At 34.7% G+C, this 11,436-nt stretch overlaps 1 protein-coding gene across 1 annotated transcript; it reads right to left on the bottom strand.

Annotated features, from left to right (window-relative positions):
• Positions 1-217: 217 nt before the first annotated feature.
• Positions 218-7,332, bottom strand: LOC125811300 (uncharacterized). Its single transcript, XM_049490806.1, has 15 exons — positions 7,016-7,332; positions 6,626-6,868; positions 5,982-6,106; positions 5,620-5,830; positions 5,292-5,417; positions 4,968-5,224; positions 4,320-4,427; positions 3,400-3,541; positions 3,148-3,313; positions 2,107-2,264; positions 1,696-2,019; positions 1,471-1,545; positions 1,265-1,334; positions 995-1,152; positions 218-768 (listed from the first exon to the last, which is right to left on the bottom strand). The coding sequence occupies exons 1-15, from the start codon at positions 7,280-7,282 to the stop codon at positions 619-621; spliced, it is 2,580 nt and encodes an 859-aa protein (XP_049346763.1). The 5' UTR covers positions 7,283-7,332; the 3' UTR covers positions 218-618.
• Between the last annotated feature and the right edge of the window lie 4,104 nt (positions 7,333-11,436).

Below are 11,436 nucleotides of genomic sequence, written 5' to 3'. Positions count from 1 at the left end.
ATGGATATACCCAGCTAAGATTTACACTATTGAAACACACAGTAGGCGTTTAGTTCTCAGGATGTTGTGAGATGCTATGATATTGTGGTATTGCAAACTTGCAAGATAGAAAAGGGATTGTAAGATACAAGCTACTTCCACAGCTGGAGGGGTTACCTCCTTTCTCTCTTAAGTGAAACTTGAGCACATTGAAACAAAATTGTTACCTTACCAACCATAACTGAAAAGGCATTAGACTTTTTTGCAACTGAACAAAATTGGAAAACATGTTTTTAACCATGTTTACAGGCTACAGATGTGAAAAATTATACTGGGAATTTATGCGGGAGTGTTTTCAAGACTCTAAATTACAGGGGAAACTCAATAGACCATGAAGATATGATGATTCTCTGACTGCAAGAGACTTGGGGAAGAGGCAGAGGTTGATGAGGCAGTTCTGCATAGCTCCTTGGCAGTGTGACAAACTAAAGCTCTAAAATCCAAACAGCTCAGACTATTTCCTTAGATTACATTATAACGCCAGTTTGCTTGTATTTTCTCTTGATACACTTGCACAACTCAAGAGTTCTACTTTGGCATGCAAATTAAGGCAAAAACCTCTACATGCCCGGGTTCCACTCACAGTTGGGAAACATGATTAGTTTCATTTAGAAATAGACAGCCAAAGATATAGTTGTAGAACTCTTTTCCTTTAACAGTTTCTCCTCCACCGACGACAGCTTCAGTGTCATATGTGACTGCCCTAGTACAGTCTGGGCAGTAGGTAATCTGCATCCAAAAAATATCCATCTGGTTTTAGAGTTCATCATTGCAGATTGTGCTTAACAAGAGGGAGGGTGCATTTCCTGTCTCAATAAGATACAATGACACAGGAAAATCCAAAAGATTGACAAAAGCAATGACCAGTAGTAGCAAGGTCATGCTTTGAGCAGTCATCTTTCAGGAACTACTAAACATTGAAAATGCTACAATAGAGGTAGTATAGCTGTCATACCTCCAATAATTTAGGCTGAAAATGGCTATCAAGCATGACATCAACCCCATACATTGCCCTAGATTTGCTATGATGCATTTCTGGATGCACAGCAGCTGCTGCTTCAAAAGCCGATTTGATCATATTTCTAATCCTTGAGTGGATATCCAGCCAGTTGACTGCAACAAAGACAAGAGTAAGACTAGTAACTAAAACACTATGTCCTGCTAAATTAACAATATATGGAAGGAGGAAATCAAAGTATTGATAGTGAAAAGGAAATACCCTCACCCTCATGTTCTTTCTCAAATTCTTTCACAAAATCTAGCGTGTTCATATGGTTCAACTTGCCTCTGTAGTTCTATAGGAGAATATTATATGAAATGTCACGAACCAAGTCAGGGAATTAAATCATGCAATTACATCAATTAAAATACTCAAATTAATAATGCAACTCCACAATTAACAAATAGGGGAAGCAAGTAATCATTCCTTACCATAACAGTGAAATGAGTCTCATATTGATCAAAGCTATGTTTCTCCAAAGTGTATGTGTTGTTTGCCAATCTAACCTGAAAGGAAAATGTGAACAAAATCAGCCAGAGACAAGAAAACAAATCTTAACGAAGGCATTTTATATGTTATGATGTAAAGTATCTTAGTGAAACTGTTCTCTTTTCAACCACTCATGAGAACGCCTACACCACTGAATATGTACATACCCAGAAAACTTCTGCAAGGAAGATCTCCAGGGGATTCATACTGCGAACCAAGACAATATATCGGAGATCAAATTTTCTCCCTTTAAATAGAGCTGGATGCTCAATGTACTTCTGACAGATTTTTGGGCCAGTTTCCATGAGACGAATAATAGCAGATAGATTGCTATTTATTGTCGTATCAATAGTTCTTGCCATGTTCCATGGCTTCAAGATCCACAAATTGTCTAGTTTCTCTCTTTCACGTACGTGAAAATCTCCAATAAGTTGACTTAGCTGTGTCTCAAGATTATAAGTAGGCTGAAGCCATTCGACCAACCCATGAGCCTGCTAAGTGGACAAATTTCAGCATCAGCATTCTGCATAAAGAACAAGTGCTCAACCACTATAAGTAAACATGATATCTATGATGACCTTCTGAATAGTTTTGGCCAAGTGATGTTTCATAACCAGGCAAGCCTCAAATGGAAATTGATTTATGTATTGTTCATCATTTATTCCTGTTGCCTTCTTTGTCTCCTCATCTATCTGCATGCTTGTCCATATAATATCTGCATCTTTGGGCTCAGTTGCTACAAACACCACCAGTAATGTTCAAGATAATTTATGGTAGAGTCTTGAGCAGTGTTTTGGGAAGTGAGAAGCGGAAAAAAGCGAAGCGCACACTTTTTTTTAAGAAAAGCAATATTTAGTATAAAAATAAAAAAAAATTAAATAACTGAATAGAGGTAATTTATTCTTAGATTAAAAGTAAATAGATAGTCAATAATCCTCACAAGTCATAACATATAAAGTAAAAACATAATTAAATCACAAAAAATGCAGCAATAAAAATATAGAAAAACACACAACAGCAACCAAAAAAAAAACAGTAGCAGATCAGTCGCAGCAGCCTCGCAGAGAAGAAGAAGAGAACTTACAGCAGTGACCTGGCAGCAACCAAAAATAGAAACAAACGTCGCAGAGCAGTCGCAAAGAAGAAGAGAACTTACAGCAGCAGTCGCAGCAGTCCAAAATATAAATTTGAAGTCGCGAAAGAGGTATGTGAAGTCGCGTATGGATTTCAGAAATTAAAAAAAAAAACCTTACAATTTTTTTTAAAAAAAACCCTAATTAGCGCTTTTTCAAATTAAGCGCGCTTTTTCACGCTTTCGCTTTTCTTGCGCTTCTCGCTTCTACAGTAGAAGCAAGCGCTTTTTCAATGTCGTCTCGCTTCAGGAAATAAAAGCGCAGGGGCTGCGCTTCGCCTCGCCTTGCGCGCTTTTCCTCGCTTTTTATAACATTGGTCTTGAGTCAGTTAAATGTTAATAAAATTGCACTCAAACAATTAGTACACACTTTCTCAACTGTAAACAATATGAGTGCACGTTACATTAAAGACCAAGTCCAGACTGATAACAGCACAGAAATAGTCAATAATCTAAAAAACAGGAAATTTTAGCAAAATATACATACTGATAACAAACTCAGGACGAGTCAGATATTTTTCCACTTGAGGTATGTCAGCGTACACATGTAAAACTCTTCCATCACCACGACACAGACTACTTGTAATTGATGACCCCTGTACTGGGCTAGCAATTTTGATTGATTGCAATGTGTTCTTGTATATTTCATATTCCTGAAGAATTATGGAAACCAAATTTCATGTTGAGCATCTATATTCAGTTAACAAGAACATTCAAATATGAAAACGTCAATACATACTTTGATAAAATAATTTTTTGGTGTATGGAACCAAGCAGTTAGGCGAGCAGATCGTTGCTTCTCTTCCCCGATACCAAATAGGTAATCACGAGTGCACTCATCACCTTCTCGAACATCATCAATCGGCCAAAGAATTGAATAACTAAAATCATTAATAAAATTAGTGTAGTTTCAAAAATATATAGCAATACGCAGAGAGTTAAAAGTTTAATTGCATAATAATTTCATCAGAGAAGCAGAAGAAGTGCATGCAAACTCTGGTTTAATTTCCTCATCAGCCTTTCCATTGGAAAAAGACCTTCATTCTTAGGCCATAGGGGAGACTATGAGAAGGATACTTTTCCAATATCCCGTTAAGTAGGATACACTTGCATTCTACACTGTGGATCTCATTTCACTGCTAAGCTTTTTCCAAGGAGAGTTACTTAGGATACTGGCTATCTACTAGTTCCAACCAATCATCAATACATGTGATATCTCTTCATACCCAAAAAATGGTTCACAAAATAAGAATACAAAATCCCATTATGTAAGCAAGAAACAAAGTGATTTACATACTTCTTTCAAAAAATCATTTATTACCAATTCATTGGAAACAACAATTTCAATTAATAAATTGAGAAACCTGAACAGACGGAGGATATATACTTTTTTATTATTAGTTTCTTCTTGGATAGGTACTTTTAGAGATTTATTCATATAAAGGGCAAAGCCCTGAAGCCAAGAGGCATACAATCTCAGTACTGAGATGGGCATTCCCTGCTACAAATTCCAAGTAGTCATCTCTACACAAGGTATTTCCTGTGAATTCCAATATTTACAAAATGTATTTTTCCCTAATGACTATATACAAAATGTAGTTTACAAAAGAAGAACATCCCAATATGTAAGCTAGAAAGCAGATGGTTTAAGAAGAGAACCTCACAGCTGATGCCAAATTGCCCTCTGGCATGTAGAGAAAAGGAGATACTCTAAAGTTTGGCTTGTCGCTGTGGCGCAAAGCAGAACCAAGTTCATCCATTACATACCTATGAACACAAATAAACATGCACGTAAGAGGATATTACACATATGAGTGTGAGTTTAGAAAACATTGTCCAGAATCACAAAAGGATTGCATCATGATAGTCCAGCAAATTTGGCACAACCAAGTTGAAAGACTTCTTAGTTGCAACAGCAACTCTCACCAACTTAGCTAAACATTTGAAAAATCAAACAGAGGGATTCTCACGGTCATAGAACTTATTATACCAAGCTATGGCAGCTTCTGCTCTCATAGACATTGTTTAATTCCCAATTGCTTAAAGTCCAAGTGCCTAATTTTCCACACCTAGAATTCCTGTGACTTCAGCTCACAGAAAAATGTGCTACTTTTTCTAGGCTCTATTGAGTCTGCAGATACAAATCTTCAGAACCAAGCAAGAGGTAAGCTAGAAACCCAAAGCTTCAGTTCAAAATGCCTAATAAACTGAACTATTTTATGTTGTTTAAAGCAGTTGTATAATGGAAACAGGACATCACATGGAGATACCAACTTTGGAGATCATCATAATTTCTAGCTTGCATACCATATAGAGGTTTCGTCAATCTTTTCTTCATCGGCAAGTCTATATGTCATTAAGTACAACCACATAGCATTAATGACACGATCTATTAGAGGTTCTCCAGCAGTCCATTCAGGAAGACATGGTTGCAACATTGAATCAACCAGAGACTTCCCGGACTCCATTATTTTCGATGTGTTTACTCCATTTAGTAGAGAAAGATTAGGCAGGGCTTCAACAATTTCAGCAGCACTTTCTCCTAAAGGCCCTGGGATATCCACCTGTTCCATAGTTTATATAAATATCATTGTGTGCTCACACTAAAGACGCAGTAATTAAAAGAGGTACCTCCAGAGAATGCAAGCAACTGAATCCTTTAAGAAGCTGCAATAAATCGTTAAGAGAATTCTGGTCCAATGGATTTCCACGCAAGTTTAAATAAGAAAGAGATGTGATCTCTTCAGGATTAAATGCCTGAGAAAAAGAAGCAGCATGAACAGGGGAAGATTATTAGGATTAAGGAGAGATCACAACATCCATAAAAGACGGCCATAGTTTCACATTATCTCAAAGAAACTTAATATTCTTGGAAAAAGAAGGGATGGAAGAGGAATTTCATGATAAATTCTATAGCACACTTGTTTAGGAAATAAGTAAACGTCTGAATAGGCCTGACCTTGTTCATCAGATTGCGAATAAACCTGTTACTAAGGTCTAGAGATGTCACGCTCTCCAAAGGATGATCTCTTTGATGAGTGCAGTCTGCATTGTCTTTGTCATAGATTCCACCACAAAATCCTAATGCCCACTCTCCATAGTTAGATGTAAATTTTGAGTTGCAAATTTCCAAACTAGGACAACCCTGAATGATTGCAGCCTCTGAATTACTATCCAAAGAAGAAAAGGAAGAAGCATCAATTAATGTTCAAGCTTGCCAAACAAGAAGATTGCTGAACCCAACATCAATTACTACTATTAAAAAAGGATTTAAGCACTCACTGCTCCACTGGCCCAGTTACTGAGCTCTTGGCAACTTACCTATGCTCCAAAAACGGATTATTATTCAGCCAGAGAGCTTTAAGATTGTTGAGACGGGTAACTTCCTTAGAAACAACCTCAACATCCCTCAGATTGTTGCCGCACAGGCTCAGTGCCAGTAAGTTCTGATGCAAGAAATTTTAAATTAACAAACATAATATAAAACAAAGGACCAACAAGAACATCGCAAGAAGTGTGAGACAAACATAGTGAAAAGCACCAATCACTACAGGTGACTCATTTCATACATACAATGTTTGCCCCTACAAGATAGCTACTGTTTGCAGCTTCTAACCACTAACTAAAAAGATCTGTCATTATATGCATATTATAAATCTAATAAGGAAACCTAGGCTAGCTATTATTATTGTTTTATTAGTTTTTAGTAAGGATCCAGGCTAGCTATTATGTACAAGAAACCACAGCTTGCATCTCTCATCCATAGGGAAGGTGGGAATAATCCTAGTGCAAAGTAAAGCCTTAAAGGGAACTACTGATCTACAGATACACTCATGCTATCACGAGCTTGTACAAGGAAAAAATTGTGTAGTTCCAAGTCCCGGAAAGACACTCAGTTCCTACTTGCTTTTAGTTTCTAATTGACCGGGTTGATATCACATTTTAGACCTATAAAGAAAACGTACCGGAAATTTACTAGGCAAATCAAGAGATACAAGCATGTGATCATCAATGTCAAGTTCCTCAAGCTCCAACCATCTCGTATCATCCCGGCCTTCTTTTACTTTACACATTTCTCTCTCCACTATTTCCACTGCACTCAGTTTGCTACTATCCTCTTCACCTGCCTCCTCAGCCGCTGAGTCCAAATCAACATCTACACACATTAATGCAGCCATTCTTTCTGCTAAACCCGGAACTTCACACAACTGCATTATGAAATTTAAAAAAATATACATAAAAAAAATAATCGCAAATAACAGAAAGTATAGCGTAACAAAAAAACAATAACTTCGTCACCAATTTTCTAGTGACGTGTAAATTCCAATGTGTACATAGTGTATGTCACTTCAAACCTGCTTATAAGCCTCGGATAGGCGAAAAGTCCAAGCATGATCAACAAGGAAGAGATTGGAGTGTTTGGCGATGGAATCAGAAGTGAAAAGTAGCCTTCTTTGGCGGCCATCTTCAATCGGCTCAATCTGGAAATAGTGGCCGCCGTCGAAAGTATCGGAAGAGAGCTTCTGAAAGAGAAGTTTGTAGAGTGACTGAGGGATGCCGGCGGCCGCTAGAAGTACGCCGTGGACCTTAACAAAATCGTCGAAGGATTGAAATTTGTTCATTTCTAGTGAGTTTTGAGGGAAGCTCACTCGCTAACTTGATGAAAATGGGGAAAAGGGTTTTACAAACAGGGTTTTAGATGTTAAGGCCATGTTTGGTTGTGTTCCTTTCGAGAAAATGAAAAATATGTTTCATTTTTTTCTTTTCTTTTTTGGCATTATTTCTTATTTAAATTAATAATAGTATTATAAAAGCAAATTACTTAATTTGTTACAAATAAATATTTTATAAATAAAGGAATATTTATAACAAAAACTCTTCACATTCTTTTTATTACTTATGACTTGCACCTTTTTAAATTTTTGGTTTTTAATAATATTCACGACTCCTATAATTTTCATGTTCATAACCTTCAAACTTTGATTTGTAAGTTTCATAAAGATTTATATTCAAGATTATCCTTTCTCTTCTTCATAATATTGATTTGTGAATTAACTAACATATACTAAAAGAGAAGTACATGAAGATAAGAAATATTTATTCTCAAGTCTTTTTTTATTTTTTCATTTCCTCTATTTTCCCTATATAAATGTATATTTAATTTCATGAAGATTCAAGTCAAGAATATATTCTTCTCTTCTTCATTATATTAGTTTTTGAATTAACTAACATGTAACAAAAAAGAAGTAAATGAGGGTAAGAAATATTTTATTCTCAAATCTTTCCTTTTATTTTTATGTACTTAGACATGCTTTCTTAATATTTGATTTATGTATGTATTATCATTCTCTAAGCAAGTATGATAAAAAAAATAAAATCTTTGTAATAAGAAATAATGTGTTGTTAGTATGTGATTGTTCTCTTTAATAGTCAGTTTGTGGGAATATAATGTAGTTTGATTACAATATTTGCTATATTCCAAGAGATGATTATTATGTATTGTTAGTATGTATGAATTGAAAAGATTATTTACATAAATATTACATGTAGTTTAAATTTCTTTCTTTTTTTCCATATAATTATTGTTTAATCGGTGCGATATTTTATTTATTCATAATAATATTTTTTTATTCAATTGGTTAGCATATGATAAATAGTTTGGCATATGGAGCGGAATATGGTGGCAGATCTACTAGCAAAGAAAGATGGTAGAATATTTTTTTTAAAGCATAATTTAAGATTATTTTTACTTTTTTTTTTTACTTTGAGTTGTATTAGTAACTTAGCTACTTTTGTTAGAATTTTTTAAAACTTTAATTTGTATAAATAACTCAGCTATGTGTATTGACAATACTACTCATTTAGTTCTTTACTATTCTACTATTTTTTTTGGTTATGAAGCAAAGCTAATATAATTATCTCATTTCAACAAAAAGAAATTATGATGATCAGGAGCTTCACTTTTATTATGCTTGAAAAAAAAAAGAATTAACAAATAAAATATTAATTATATGATGCCATTTTCTTGGTATGTAACAATCTATTTTGGTCACTATTCCTTTTTGTTTGAAATGTATTTACAATTTTTGTATAGTCACGAATGATTTTATTTTTAGTTTATTTTTGTATTTTCACTCTTGATTTTTATAAATAAAATCAATGCATAGTTAATTTTTAGAATTAACAAATGATTTTGCATATTGATTACGATTCAGATTTTTTTTCTTTCAAATTTCATAATAGAAAGCAGTAGTGTTTATTCAACATTGATCCAACATGGAGATACATGAAATTTTACGGGTAATCTTTTGGTTTTTTGATTTTTGGATTTTTTTTTCCGGTTGTGATTTCATTATTTGTGTTGTTTTTAATCAAGAATTTGATGTTTTGTAGAAGTAAACATTCTGATTTCTGAAAATTTGATTTAATTTTTTTTTAATGATCTGAAACTAGATTTTTTGAGAAATAATGGTTCGTATCTTTGTTTTTGATTATGTGAGTTGTGGAATATATATTATTTATTATTTTTTTTTTTTTTTTGATAATCTGTTCTTATTTTGGGGATTTTAAACGAGAAATAAGTGTGTACGTTTTTGTATGAATTTGACATAAAAATTGTTTGAAAATAGGTAGATGTATTGATTTCAAAATAGAAGGAATTATTTATACTTTGATATGCATTATATTGACTTGATTAATGTAACGACCTATTATGTTGTTATTCAAAGGCAACGCGTACTAAATTCAAGATTTTTTTTAAAAATACACTACCAAATTAAATTCGAGGTGACACGATGAAAACTTTAGAATTTGAATTTTGATATGGAATGATGTCATACGAGAATTTTTCCGCTATGCCCCTGTTGCCGCAGTAGCGACTGCATGGCCGCTATAGTGGGTCTGATGAGACAGAACCTAGAAAACACAAGTTTCAATATTTAATACTCCTCTTCATTTGGAAAAAGGGGCGAGGGCTACTCTAGAAACCCTCTTAGGCGCAAAGTTTGGGAACATTGAAGAGGGAGGATTCCAGTGTAAAGAGGGTCAAAACCAAAATTCCAGGTCTGCTTCTGTTTAGAATCTCCCCCATGAATCCAGGAGTTTGTATCTAGAGTTATTTGGCAATTGCTTGGCGTTCAAGTACTGTAGGCTAAACTAAGTTGTTAAACTTGTCTTTAATTGCATAATATGTTGTAAATTGTTGGGAGATTTCTTGTATAGGCCTTCAGATACGAAATCTGGGAGGATAAAGATGTTGATTATTGTTGTTTAGGATAATAAGGTACATGATTAGCTAATGTTGACTTTATAATAGTTATTGGGTGTTATCCTAGGGGTGGTAACCTGTGGGTAATCTGATTATATGCTTGGAAAACTGTCTGGGAAGGGTCGTTTGAAGTAGTTTATGGCTGAATTGTTTCCCGTTTACGTTATGTGTGCATGTTAATTGGTTCGTTAGTGTTACTTGTATAATACTTGGTTAGAGGATTAGAAGGGATGAAAGTGAAATGATCTTGTTATCAATCTCATGCCATGAACTTCTCCTATTATCTCATGTTTTGCATGTGTGATTATACTCATTGTGATGTGCGATTCTCAATTGGTTCGGGTACCACACCTGGTACAAATTATCTGTTACGCCCCGAGCCTACATCCTGGGTGGGACTGGCACTCGAAGACCATTGCTGGCCCCAAGTGAACCCTTGGCCTGGCTTACTAACTCGGCGAAAGACTTAACTCATCACATAAACATTTATGAAGAAACTAGAATGTTATAAAGGAACATTCAACTGGCAATTTAGGCAAACTCAAGTCTTTAACATTAGAAATGAAAAGTAAAGACAACTGAAATAACTAACTGTTTATCTGTCTATGAAGCCTCTAAAACAACTGAGATGGATGTTGGGACAAACCCCACAACATCATAATGAACTAAACTAGAAAGTAGTGAAAATAGATCCTCCAGAATGCAAGGAGGCTCACCGAATGACTCTGAACTGCTCACTGGATCAACGGTGTACTGAAATGCCGATCCTAGTTACCTGTGTCTGCATCATAAGACGATGCAGGCCAATTGGCATCAGTACATTAAATGTACGAGTATGCGAGTTGGAATGCTAAAACAACATAGGTTTGTAAAAGAATCTAAAAGAAACTGAAGAACTTACCTGGCTCAACTCAACTCAACATAACTGAACTCATTTCAATATAAAACAATTTAAAACAAGTGCAATATAATGAAAAACTGTTTTAAAACATGATGTCAACTCTGTGTATATACAAGGATACAACATAACTCTGAAATGTATGTAAAAATACAATAATCTGATGTATATAAAAATACAATAACTTATGTGGGAGTTTATCTAACTGATAACCATCACATAAGAGCTATAGTGATGATACAACGATCTTCATCACGCTGCCAGCGCATCCTATACCCGGCCAAAGGTATAGGACCTGAACTACTAAGTGGATCCACTAGTCTATTGTGAAAAGGGTTCATCTAAAAAGTATGACTCTTTTCTACCATGTTGGCTACATGGTTTATGGGAGCTGTGAGTTATCTGAACTATCCCCCATATCAGTGCTCAATACTACTCCAAAAAATATACTAACTCTTTATGTTTTAAAAAAAAAAACATACTTCTTCTGTGATTTGAGATTAGTGCTCAAAAACTTAGCTCAAAGGCTATCTTGGAAATCTTAGTTTCCCTTTTTGCTTCACTTAGAAAACTATTACTTTTCTGAAAACTAGCCCGAAGTCTCTTTGGAA

Source organism: Solanum verrucosum, unplaced genomic scaffold, assembly GCF_900185275.1.
Source record: "Solanum verrucosum unplaced genomic scaffold, falcon-dt-bn FXZP01000109.1, whole genome shotgun sequence".
NCBI lineage: Eukaryota > Viridiplantae > Streptophyta > Magnoliopsida > Solanales > Solanaceae > Solanum > Solanum verrucosum.
This window is presented reverse-complemented; position numbering and strand designations above follow the sequence as displayed.